The 13,666-nt window shown below is 51.3% G+C and overlaps 1 protein-coding gene across 2 annotated transcripts in view; it reads right to left on the reverse strand.

The window, feature by feature from the left end:
• Positions 1 to 13,666, reverse strand: part of RICTOR (RPTOR independent companion of MTOR complex 2) — a 62,010-nt gene that overhangs the window by 30,482 nt on the left and 17,862 nt on the right. For both annotated transcript variants that reach the window (XM_072135336.1, XM_072135328.1), the window contains exons 3-8: positions 11,390 to 11,487; positions 2,720 to 2,784; positions 2,128 to 2,259; positions 1,506 to 1,569; positions 1,234 to 1,360; positions 684 to 853 (exon numbers count right to left, since the gene is read on the reverse strand). In XM_072135336.1, the coding sequence (XP_071991437.1) occupies positions 684 to 853; positions 1,234 to 1,360; positions 1,506 to 1,569; positions 2,128 to 2,259; positions 2,720 to 2,784; positions 11,390 to 11,487 (656 nt within the window). The remainder of the gene's footprint in view (positions 1 to 683; positions 854 to 1,233; positions 1,361 to 1,505; positions 1,570 to 2,127; positions 2,260 to 2,719; positions 2,785 to 11,389; positions 11,488 to 13,666) is intronic.

A 13,666-nucleotide genomic window follows, 5' to 3' on the forward strand; every position in this document is an offset into this window, starting at 1 on the left:
CTGGCTACAGCCCTCAGGGCCAGTCACAAGGCCCTGGTGCACGGCACAGGGATCCAATACAGTCCTGTTAGCGTATTCTATAAAAAGCCATTGGGGCTCATTTACTAAGGGTTCGCGGAGTGCATTTTTGTCGGGTTTCCCAGCGGTTTCCATTTAGCGCCGACCTGCCCCGGGATTTTGGCGCACGCGACCGGATTTTGGCGCATTGGCGCTTGCATGCAACAGAAATTGTGGGGCGTGGCCGTTGGACAACCCGCCGGACAACGTGCAAGATTTAACATTTAGAATTGTGTCGCAAGACACGCACTTACAAGCACTGGGAAGAAGCAGGTGAACTCCGGCGGACCTCGACGGGGAAGCGACCGATGCAGGAACTCGGGCGCGCGATCTTTGTGAATCGTGGCAGCTCCGAATCCTCATCAGACAACGCACCGCGGGATCGCGACTGGACCGGGTAAGTAAATCTGCCCCATTGTCTGCCACTAGTCTTAGGATATATTAACACTAACATGGAGCACACGTCTGGATAGGAGGAGGGATGAGTGCCGGATATACGTCCCATGTGAATGGTGGCTTAAAGGGGTTCTGCTAAAAATATATACATCTATGACATTTTAGGGGGATAGGATGAACCAGTTCCATTCACACCCTCACTTTCCGCCAAATATCAGTGCAGCACGTACCTCTAATCCTACATCCGCTCGCACGTATTTCCGCGTCTTTGGGTGATTGAGGAGGTGCAGGATCGTGGTGATGAGAGCTTCGTTTATTCTACTTAATTGGCAATCAATCACATTTTTCAGGATGGTACTGAGCCCGCCTCTGAGCGCCACCACTTCTGGGTTCTGAAGTGCTGCAGCAACATAGAGGAAAGAGAAGAAAAGGAAAAAAAAAAACACATAAGCAACACATCAAATCAGTCACATTTTGATAGCAAGACATCAAGATGACATATAGTTACACAGAGGGAAACCACAGCCACAAAACTGATACAAAATCCAACTCTAAAGGAGTTCTGCGTCCATCACGTTGTAGAGTCCCAAAACAGGATCACATTCATTTTGCTGCAATGAAGTCGGGGCTACACAATCAGTGTCTCTGCTACCCCAGAATCACTATGATAAACCTACAGTAGCGTTACTATTATCACCAAAGACATAGGTTAAAGGAAATCTACCAGTCAAAAACAAAAAAACAAATGCTTTACTCATGTGTAATATTTGTGAAGGATACCTAGTTCACAGATAATGGCTATGCACGCCCGCACCATCCTGTCCCGCTCCTGGAGGCCATCGTTTCCAACTGCTATCAGTGAATTAGTTATAGAACTAGGGAATAAGGAAGCGTTCACAGTAATCATCTGAAAGACACAAGAGAATGATACATGAGTGCAGCCGATACGACACACAACGCAATACCACTGCATCCTGTAATGGTCAGATGTGACTACACCGTCAGGTCGATGAGCAAAAGTTGCCCTAATTCCTTATAAAGCGCCATCTTACCTTTCTGACTAGTCTCAGCGCCTGCGTCCTTTCTACTTCATTACTTTGCTGAATATCTATGCACCTGAAGAGAAGTGAAAGATTTCTGATTAATCCAAGACAGACCCAGGACAAGTCTAGCAAATCAATTAACATTGGTCCAACTCTAAATTTTGGTTACAGTTCACACTGAACTGAGGAGCAGCTCTGACCATAAAGATGATGAGGATCTTCTCTGCTTTGTGCAACTAGAGGTCGTCGTGACTTGGCTATCAACAAGTGCAAAAAAATTTGCATAAATACCATGATCCTGTAATTCTTAGCTTATGCTGATCAGGACAAGGCTGGAGCAGTGCATAATTAGGGTGAGGGGAAGCGTCAGGGGCAGCCACAGGAATGACAAAGCCTCATTATCATAATTTGATTAAAAAAAAATTTCAGCAAAACCACTCAGTTCAGGGATTAAACAAGATATGTTTCTGCATCAGTGTCGTTACAGCATTCTCAGGGTATGTTTGGTTCACAAAGCATGAAAACAAATGGTAGATTTCCTACCCGCATGCCAAAAAGGTGTTAATAAACTCTTACATGGGCATTCAGAAGCCTAAAATATTCGTATATACACTTCTATGGAAACACTTACCTGGCTATTAAGTAATCTACTTTTAACGTTAGCACCTTCTGTAAAATACTGGAATCTCTGATGAGGTATCGGAGAGCCCGCAGCCCCGCCGCTCGCACTTCTTTCGCTTCATTTAACAAGGCTAATCGCAAACTTGCGAAGAAAAAAAAAAAAAAAAGATCATTTACATGAACTCAATGAACATATACATTCCCAATAACATGTACAGCAGGTATTTACTGGGATATATAGAGTGTCCCCCAGACCAATGCTCTCTAACGGACCCGAAACCACAACTCCCAGCGTACCCAGTAAGGTTTGTGGAGCATCTATTACTATACATATATACAGTGCATGACACTGCAGGAAGGATTCGCATCGCTCCCAAACCCACCCAATTCTCATCACATCTGGATGTCTGACCCTCCCTGAGCCCCTCGGAAAGCCCATCTCCTGGTCCGATGTAACATTACGACCGGATATTGGATGACATTGCTAGGGATATCAGTCGGCCTGTTATATTGAATAAGGCTGACCTCCCTCCCCAAGATATGCAGCAGAGTAAGAGTTAATCCTGCTAGGGCGGCAGGGACATAAACGACGCCCCACTTACCAAATAATTATGTCTTCATACGTAAAACCTAATTTTTCTTCATTGTGGCCGACGTTGCATAGAAGCTGCAGGGAAAGAGGAAAAAGTAGTGAGCGCGTCATGTATGTAGGAGCCACCGCTGTCTATGGCCAAATGAGCTGCAATACCAAACACGGCCTATTAAGAGGGTGGCGCTGTTTCCGTGAGCTTGGTTAACACAATCTTACAACCCGAACACAACATAACTTTAATCACACAGAAATTACAATCAATGCAAGAAATGATCCTCTAGCAGCTGCTTGCTGACAGTTTCCGGATGACATTAGTTGTCCTACAATACAATTACCCTATTACAGGAACACAATCTACAAATCAATGTTTCTAAGAAAAACAAGTGTTCATAGCCAGCTGTTAGAAATCTGGGGCAAGTTGTCTTACAGCCAGACACAGGATAGCGAGGAGGAGGCTGCAGCCAGTTGTATTACAGCCAGACACAGGATAGCGAGGAGGAGGCTGCAGCCAGTTGTCTTACAGCCAAACACAGGACAGCGAGGAGGAGGCTGCAGCCAGTTGTCTTACAGCCAAACACAGGACAGCGAGGAGGAGGCTGCAGCCAGATGCCTTACAGCCAGACACAGGACAGTGAGGAGGAGGCTGCAGCCAGTTGCCTTACAGCCAGACACAGGACAGTGTGGAGGAGGCTGCAGCCAGTTGTCTTACAGCCAGGCACAGGGCAGCGAGGAGGAGGCTGCAGCCAGATGCCTTTCAGCCAGACACAGGACAGTGTGGAGGAGGCTGCAGCCAGATGCCTTTCAGCCAGACACAGGACAGTGTGGAGGAGGCTGCAGCCAGTTGCCTTACAGCCAGACACAGGACAGTGAGGAGGAAGAAAGGAAGGCAGGTGCTGCAGCCAGTTGTCTTACAGCCAGACACAGGACAGTGTGGAGGAGGCTGCAGCCAGTTGTCTTACAGCCAGACACAGGACAGTGTGGAGGAGGCTGCAGCCAGTTGTCTTACAGCCAGACACAGGATAGCGAGGAGGAGGCTGCAGCCAGTTGTATTACAGCCAAACACAGGACAGCGAGGAGGAGGCTGCAGCCAGTTGTCTTACAGCCAGACACAGGACAGCGAGGAGGAGCCTGCAGCCAGTTGTATTACAGCCAGACACAGGACAGTGAGGAGGAGGCTGCAGCCAGTTGTCTTACAGCCAGACACAGGACAGTGAGGAGGAAGAAAGGAAGGCAGGTGCTGCAGCCAGTTGTCTTACAGCCAGACACAGGACAGTGAGGAGGAGGCTGCAGCCAGTTGTCTTACAGCCAGACACAGGACAGCGAGGAGGAGGCTGCAGCCAGATGCCTTACAGCCAGACACAGGACAGTGAGGAGGAGGCTGCAGCCAGTTGCCTTACAGCCAGACACAGGACAGTGAGGAGGAAGAAAGGAAGGCAGGTGCTGCAGCCAGTTGTCTTACAGCCAGACACAGGACAGTGAGGAGGAGGCTGCAGCCAGTTGTCTTACAGCCAGACACAGGACAGCGAGGAGGAGCCTGCAGCCAGACACAGGACAGCGAGGAGGAGGCTGCAGCCAGTTTTCTTACAGCGAGGCACAGGTAAGTGAGGAGGAGGCTGCAGCCAGTTGTCTTACAGCCATACACAGGACAGCGAGGAGGAGGCTGCAGCCAGTTGTCTTACAGCCAGACACAGGACAGCGAGGAGGAGCCTGCAGCCAGACACAGGACAGTGAGGAGGAGGCTGCAGCCAGTTTTCTTACAGCGAGGCACAGGTAAGTGAGGAGGAGGCTGCAGCCAGTTGTCTTACAGCCATACACAGGACAGCGAGGAGGAGGCTGCAGCCAGTTGTCTTACAGCCAGACACAGGACAGTGAGGAGGAGGCTGCAGCCAGTTGTCTTACAGCCAGACACAGGACAGCGAGGAGGAGCCTGCAGCTACACACAGGACAGTGAGGAGGAGGCTGCAGCCAGTTTTCTTACAGCGAGGCACAGGTAAGTGAGGAGGAGGCTGCAGCCAGTTGTCTTACAGCCATACACAGGACAGCGAGGAGGAGGCTGCAGCCAGTTGTATTACAGCCAGACACAAGACAGTGAGGAGGAGCCTGCAGCCAGTTTTCTTACAGCGAGGCACAGGACAGTGAGGAGGAGCCTGCAGCCAGTTGTCTTACAGCCATACAAAGGACAGCGAGGAGGAGGCTGCAGCTAGACACAGGACAGTGAGGAGGAGGCTGCAGCCAGTTTTCTTACAGCGAGGCACAGGTAAGTGAGGAGGAGGCTGCAGCCAGTTGTCTTACAGCCAGACACAAGACAGTGAGGAGGAGGCTGCAGCCAGCTGTCTTACAGCCATACACAGGACAGCGAGGAGGAGGCTGCAGCCAGTTGTCTTACAGCCAGACACAGGACAGCGAGGAGGAGCCTGCAGCCAGTTTTCTTACAGCGAGGCACAGGACAGTGAGGAGGAGCCTGCAGCCAGTTGTCTTACAGCCATACAAAGGACAGCGAGGAGGAGGCTGCAGCTAGACACAGGACAGTGAGGAGGAGGCTGCAGCCAGTTTTCTTACAGCGAGGCACAGGTAAGTGAGGAGGAGGCTGCAGCCAGTTGTCTTACAGCCATACACAGGACAGCGAGGAGGAGGCTGCAGCCAGTTGTCTTACAGCCATACACAGGACAGCGAGGAGGAGGCTGCAGCCAGTTGTATTACAGCCAGGCACAGGACAGCGAGGAGGAGGCTGCAGCCAGATGCCTTTCAGCCAGACACAGGACAGTGTGGAGGAGGCTGCAGCCAGATGCCTTACAGCCAGACACAGGACAGTGTGGAGGAGGCTGCAGCCAGATGCCTTACAGCCAGACACAGGACAGTGAGGAGGCTGCAGCCAGTTGCCTTACAGCTAGACACAGGACAGTGAGGAGGAAGAAAGGAAGGCAGGTGCTGCAGCCAGTTGTCTTACAGCCAGACACAGGACTGTGTGGAGGAGGCTGCAGCCAGTTGTCTTACAGCCAGACACAGGACAGTGTGGAGGAGGCTGCAGCCAGTTGTCTTACAGCCAGACACAGGACAGTGTGGAGGAGGCTGCAGCCAGTTGTCTTACAGCCAGACACAGGATAGCGAGGAGGAGGCTGCAGCCAGTTGTATTACAGCCAAACACAGGACAGCGAGGAGGAGGCTGCAGCCAGTTGTCTTACAGCCAGACACAGGACAGCGAGGAGGAGCCTGCAGCCAGTTGTATTACAGCCAGACACAGGACAGTGAGGAGGAGGCTGCAGCCAGTTGTCTTACAGCCAGACACAGGACAGCGAGGAGGAGGCTGCAGCCAGATGCCTTACAGCCAGACACAGGACAGTGTGGAGGAGGCTGCAGCCAGATGCCTTACAGCCAGACACAGGACAGCGAGGAGGAGGCTGCAGCCAGATGCCTTACAGCCAGACACAGGACAGTGTGGAGGAGGCTGCAGCCAGTTGCCTTACAGCCAGACACAGGACAGTGAGGAGGAAGAAAGGAAGGCAGGTGCTGCAGCCAGTTGTCTTACAGCCAGACACAGGACAGTGAGGAGGAGGCTGCAGCCAGTTGTCTTACAGCCAGACACAGGACAGCGAGGAGGAGGCTGCAGCCAGATGCCTTACAGCCAGACACAGGACAGTGAGGAGGAGGCTGCAGCCAGTTGCCTTACAGCCAGAAACAGGACAGTGAGGAGGAAGAAAGGAAGGCAGGTGCTGCAGCCAGTTGTCTTACAGCCAGACACAGGACAGTGAGGAGGAGGCTGCAGCCAGTTGTCTTACAGCCAGACATAGGACAGCGAGGAGGAGGCTGCAGCCAGTTGTCTTACAGCCAGACACAGGACAGTGAGGAGGAGGCTGCAGCCAGTTGTCTTACAGCCAGACACAGGACAGCGAGGAGGAGGCTGCAGCCAGTTGTCTTACAGCCAGACACAGGACAGCGAGGAGGAGCCTGCAGCCAGACACAGGACAGCGAGGAGGAGGCTGCAGCCAGTTTTCTTACAGCGAGGCACAGGTAAGTGAGGAGGAGGCTGCAGCCAGTTGTCTTACAGCCATACACAGGACAGCGAGGAGGAGGCTGCAGCCAGTTGTATTACAGCCAGACACAGGACAGTGAGGAGGAGGCTGCAGCCAGCTGTCTTACAGCCATACACAGGACAGCGAGGAGGAGGCTGCAGCCAGTTGTCTTACAGCGAGGCACAGGACAGTGAGGAGGAGCCTGCAGCCAGTTGTCTTACAGCCATACAAAGGACAGCGAGGAGGAGGCTGCAGCCAGTTACCTTACAGCCAGGCACAGGACAGTGAGGAGGAGGCTGCAGCCAGTTACCTTACAGCCAGGCACAGGACAGTGAGGAGGCGACTGCAGCCAGTTGTATTACAGCCAGGCACAGGACAGCGAGGAGGAGGCTGCAGCCTAATGACAGGAACTAGTAACATCATAGGGACTACGATAATGATATCTTGGATAACTGGACACATGGATGGGACAGGGTTTGTGGCTGTAACACATTATGGTTGCACCGAAAGGTGTAGCTCATAAGATGGATCTCATGCACACAGAATACAAGAACTACCATTTTTGAGCATGTACCTCAAAAACCAACATAAAATGCTAAAAGTCCTATGTAGTCTGTCATGTCGGCCGTTTACTGACAGGTTCCCATCAAAAAAAGGACTAAAAACAGCCATAAAGAAGAGCTCCTGCACCTCTGTATTTTCTTACGTCCCTATAAGACGCGTCCGAGCTCTATAGGCATATACGTAACATTACGGAGAAGACAGAATAAGCTCTGGGGTTATTTCCCGCGTGTAAGGGCATTTCTTACAAGTGATGGTTCAGTCTTGTGCCTGTGGACCTGTGATGTGCAGCTAAAAACAACAGCGACAAACAGGAAGCCAAGAAAACCTGCTAAACTAATCAGCCGGCATGAGACATACACGAGCCGGCTGCCGGGGTCCGGCTCTCATCCACATGGTGCACGGGTGTAAGTGTGGCTCGGGTTTACTCATTTATATCCAGAGTGTAGATGAGTGCGGTCACATCATCTACATAATGGCCAATAACCTGTTCAAGATCTCTGACAACCCTTGTTTACCAGAAAATCCCTTGTGGGAGGACAGTGCTGGCACCACTCTAACACACATGATTGGCCACATTACCACCCACACCTCTGGCCCAAGGTGGGCTGTGCTGCAGGATTAGGGTAGTCAATTTTCCCCTAGTGCATCACCGATCACTAGATTCCCTACAAATTCTTGATGCATTTTATAATCTGGGAGCAAATACATTTTATAGCTTTATTCTTGAGAATTATTTTCCCTGAAATGCAAGAAGCTGACAAATGAAAACCTGAAGTGATAACATCGCACTGTGTCCAGGATTGTGCCGCCCCGAGGATCCGCAATGTCACCACAATAGCTAAAGTGCACGCAAATAGTAAGTAAATGAGCCCCCGGCACCGAGCTAATGAGACGAGAAAATTCTTAGCATCTTGTGAGCGACCTCTTACATTCAGCCTGGGGGAGAGACCTGACACAATGACAAGGACGCTGCGGCCACTGCTAGGTCATCGCAGTGACATGTACGATACTAGGAAACAGCCAGTGCTGCCCGGGCACGGCGGCTATCTGCTGTACCCCGCACGGCGGCTATCTGCTGTACCCCGCACGGCGGCCATCTGCTGTACCCCGCACGGCGGCCATCTGCTGTACCCCGCACGGCGGCCATCTGCTGTACCCCGCACGGCGGCTATCTGCTGTACCCCGCACGGCGGCTATCTGCTGTACCCCGCACGGCGGCTATCTGCTGTACCCCGCATTCAAGAAAAAGAAACAACAAAAACTCAAGTCCACTTTTTGGCAACTTCCTCAAATCCTGTTTTATACCAGTAGTACAGCGTATTGTGATCCAAGCTAACGACCTATGGACAACACGTCACCCTAATAGATTTTAGCGGGACGCCCAGGGGAGAAAGCGGACCCCTACCAAGGATCCGAAGGTAGAAAGCGGCCCTAACAAGAACCCAGGCGAGAGAGCCCCCCGACCCGAAACAGACACGCCCACAAAGCACCCTGAAGGCCACCCAGGGCAGAGTTTGAGAACCCCCCTGAGTGAGCAGGGTGAGGGATTCATTGCTCAACCCCAATAACCTCCCCACCCCGAGGAGCCCAGGGAAGAGTAGGCCATGGTAACCCCTGCACTGTAACGCCCAGGGGAAAGAAACACCTCTCGGACAAACGCTCCTCCCTAAGATGCGAAAGAGAGCAAAAGCCCCATTCCTCAATCCCAAACACCAAGACGCCCCAAAAAGTAAGGCAGGCCCCATCCACACGAGACACCAAGGGAATTGAGCATCTTCTACACATTATATGCCAAGAGTAGATAGCAGCCCTCCCCCCCACCAAGACAAAGAGGGGAGAGTGCAGACCCTGCCCCCCTATACTGCCCAGGGGAGCGAGCACAGGGCCACCCACTCCTAGACACCCAGGGGAGAGAGAGAGAGCGGGCCCCCTCCCCCAAGATGCCCAGGGGAGAGAGCAAACTAGCCCAGCAAGATGCCCAAGGAAGAGCATCCCCCACCACCACTACCCAGAGGTACACAAGGGAAAGAGTTCTGTGGATAATGAGTGTTCGGGTCCTAACCCAAATGGAAATGGGATACAACCAATTTGGATCATTTTTACAGTATTAGAAAGACATAAAAAACAATGTTCAGGAGTGATCAGGAGCCCAGGCTGAAGATGTATATAATAACTGTACTATGGACTATAACTAGATCATTCATTCATATTTACAGGAGCCACAGAGACACTGGGCCCCAATGCAGAACCTATACTAGATTTTTCCCATTATGGCAACATGTAAAATGTACACAAATACCTGATTATTCTTCATATTTTGCAAGGACTCTTGTACTAATAACTGTGCGGATACAACATGAGATACAAGGAGCTATTACAAGGCAGGTGTCACATGAACAGGTCCCACACAGCAGGGACCGAGCCACAACAAGCCCACGGAAACCACAGACCAGACCGAAACAAACTGAAAGCAATGATATGTATGGAGAGGGAGCAGCTCCTGGAAACTGCAGGTCATATAAACAAGTGCTGCAGAGTGCAATCAGTTATCACTAACAGCTGCTGCAGAACCTCATTTGTAGGAAACAACACTGTGACATGTGAATAACATACACATTGTTAAGAGAAACAATGCAGAATAAGTAAAAAAACAAAAACAAAAAAAAACAGCCAGAGTTGTGTACTATAAGGTTCTGCAGCAGCGAATAGTGCGCATGAGGAGGTTCTGCAGCAGCGAATAGTGCGCATGAGGAGGTTCTGCAGCAGCGAATAGTGCGCATGAGGAGGTTCTGCAGCAGCGAATAGTGCGCATGAGGAGGTTCTGCAGCAGCGAATAGTGCGCATGAGGAGGTTCTGCAGCAGCGAATAGTGCGCATGAGGAGGTTCTGCAGCAGCGAATAGTGCGCATGAGGAGGTTCTGCAGCAGCGAATAGTGCGCATGAGGAGGTTCTGCAGCAGCGAATAGTGCGCATGAGGAGGTTCTGCAGCAGCGAATAGTGCGCATGAGGAGGTTCTGCAGCAGCGAATAGTGCGCATGAGGAGGTTCTGCAGCAGCGAATAGTGCGCATGAGGAGGTTCTGCAGCAGCGAATAGTGCGCATGAGGAGGTTCTGCAGCAGCGAATAGTGCGCATGAGGAGGTTCTGCAGCAGCGAATAGTGCGCATGAGGAGGTTCTGCAGCAGCGAATAGTGCGCATGAGGAGGTTCTGCAGCAGCGAATAGTGCGCATGAGGAGGTTCTGCAGCAGCGAATAGTGCGCATGAGGAGGTTCTGCAGCAGCGAATAGTGCGCATGAGGAGGTTCTGCAGCAGCGAATAGTGCGCATGAGGAGGTTCTGCAGCAGCGAATAGTGCGCATGAGGAGGTTCTGCAGCAGCTGATGTGCGCATGAGGAGGTTCTGCAGCAGCTGATGTGCGCATGAGGAGGTTCTGCAGCAGCTGATGTGCGCATGAGGAGGTTCTGCAGCAGCTGATGTGCGCATGAGGAGGTTCTGCAGCAGCTGATGTGCGCATGAGGAGGTTCTGCAGCAGCGAATAGTGCGCATGAGGAGGTTCTGCAGCAGCGAATAGTGCGCATGAGGAGGTTCTGCAGCAGCGAATAGTGCGCATGAGGAGGTTCTGCAGCAGCGAATAGTGCGCATGAGGAGGTTCTGCAGCAGCGAATAGTGCGCATGAGGAGGTTCTGCAGCAGCGAATAGTGCGCATGAGGAGGTTCTGCAGCAGCGAATAGTGCGCATGAGGAGGTTCTGCAGCAGCAAATAGTGCGCATGAGGAGGTTCTGCAGCAGCGAATAGTGCGCATGAGGAGGTTCTGCAGCAGCGAATAGTGCGCATGAGGAGGTTCTGCAGCAGCGAATAGTGCGCATGAGGAGGTTCTGCAGCAGCGAATAGTGCGCATGAGGAGGTTCTGCAGCAGCGAATAGTGCGCATGAGGAGGTTCTGCAGCAGCGAATAGTGCGCATGAGGAGGTTCTGCAGCAGCTGAAGTGTGCATGAGGAGGTTCTGCAGCAGCTGAGGTGTGTATTATGTGTGTATAATGGTCACATTCCAGCCCCAGCCAGATATTACGTGCCCGCAGTCCCACCACTGACATGTATTACACCTCTTACCTTGATAAAGTTGTTCAGGTGACCCAGCTTGCGCATATTAGAAACTCCATGAAGTTTGACCACATTCTGCAAAATTTCTCTAAGGTTGTCGCTTGGTTCTGGGATGAAAAAAAAAAAGAAATCTAGTCAATATTCTTAATTCTTCCAATACATCAGAGAGTCGCAGTTAAGGTTGGTACACTAGTTACTTAAAGGGGTGTTCCCTCGAAGACCAGATTCTTAAATATACTCAGGATAACAAAATGCTGTATTCACGGCTAAAAAATACAGCATTTCACAGATATAATTCCAACTTGTCAGCATCAGTCCTAATGTACACAATTTTGGTCATCTTTGGATCCGACCATAAATCTTTTATGGTCTGATTCTTCTCATGAATAGCTTCTCCTTTCTGCACACTGCAGTACTCTCTGCCTCCTGCCCCTCCCCCCTGCAGTATAAGACCAGCTCAGACACAGGCATTTCCTGCCCGCAAGCAGCGGTGTGCAGAGACTTACTCTACAAGCTACAGACAGATAAGGTCTTTATAGCAGGGCTGACTGTGTTTTACTGATTAGGTGAGGGAGCAGAGCTGAGAGTTGTCATTGTGTGTTACATACATCTCATCTCTGATCGGTCTCATCTCTCTTCCTATGTGTCAGATATTGCACCAAAATGTACAGAAGATAAAAGTGTAGATAAACCCTGTACCCTGATAATCTAAGCACAATTTCAGCAACAGCATCTCACAGAACTAGAGGAATCATGAAGTGTCTGCTCAGAGAATCCTCATCCACACTGAGTGACAGGAGCTAAAACAGCAATAAAAACTGAGGAAAATTGTAAAGTAAAGGGTTAAAATGATCTTTATATTGTAAACATCACTAGGGGATTCAAATTTGAGAACTTTTTCTCATGAGCAAACCATAAAACAAAATTTTAGTGTACCCCCCGACCTGTGTAAGATATATAGGATATTCTACCGATTTTGGCATAAAACTACTGAACAGAAAACTGTAATGTGAATTAAGTCTTAAAAGCGAACCAGTCAGGAGCTTTGAAACCCGTGGTCCCCCTTCAGGGACCCACCCCCCAGCAGGCATGTCACCTACTCCTGGTATGAGCAGCGCACACATCACTTCCTCAATCACATGTTGAGATTTGGTATAGGAAAACTAAAAGCAACGCACCCTATGGGTAACAGCACACAAGAGTAGAGGGTCAGCGCAGGAGCCGGGGCTGAATCCAGAAGGAAATTTTTGGTAAACATAGAAAATCAGGAATTTGCACTTGGAGAAGTTACAGTCCCACAATATCAAATCCATATTTCACAGTCCTGCTGCTACTAACATACACAAAGGTCTGATTACACATCTCTCCAGGGACAATACCTAACAGTATACAGAGAGCACAGCAGTGTGAGGACATCCCCCCCTCCTCCCCATATGAGATTCTCAGCAAGTAATAAGAAGCCATTTGTCACATTGATTTATCTTCAGAAGCAGAATTCAGGTCATGCGGCAGATCAGAACCAGAGGAAGGTTCTAGTGAACCTCTTATATTTCCTATGGTTCTCTGCAGGGACAGAGAACCATAGAGGAGACGCCTTAACCTTAGACCCCCTCAAAAGCATAGCCGGCCACAACCGCCGCTCCTTACCAGGAAACCAGGAGCATAGCCGCCCCCACCTGTCACTCCGTACCAGAAGACCAGGAGCATAGCCGGCCAAAACCGCCGCTCCTTACCAGGAAACCAGGAGCATAGCCGCCCCCACCTGTCACTCCGTACCAGGAGCATAGCCGACCCCACCTGTCGCTCCGTACCAGGAGACCAGGAGCATAGCCGGCCCCACCCGTCGCTCCGTACCAGGAGACCAGGAGCACAGCCGCTCCCACTCTAAGCATAGCCGGCCCCACCTGTCGCTCCGTACCAGGAGACCAGGAGCATAGCCGGCCCCACCTGTCGCTCCGTACCAGGAGCATAGCTGGCCCCACCCGTCGCTCCGTACCAGGAGACCAGGAGCACAGCCGCTCCCACTCTAAGCATAGCCGGCCCCACCTGTCGCTCCGTACCAGGAGACCAGGAGCATAGCCGGCCCCACCTGTCGCTCCGTACCAGGAGCATAGCTGGCCCCACCCGTCGCTCCGTACCAGGAGACCAGGAGCATAGCCGCCCCCCCCCCCCGCTCCTCACCAGGAGACCAGGAGCATAGAAGCCCCCCCCCCCGCTCCTCAACAGGAGAATAGCCAACGCCTAGGAGACGCCTTAACCTTAGACCCCCTCAAAAGCATAGCCGGC

Source organism: Engystomops pustulosus, chromosome 1 (genome assembly GCF_040894005.1).
Source record: "Engystomops pustulosus chromosome 1, aEngPut4.maternal, whole genome shotgun sequence".
NCBI lineage: Eukaryota > Metazoa > Chordata > Amphibia > Anura > Leptodactylidae > Engystomops > Engystomops pustulosus.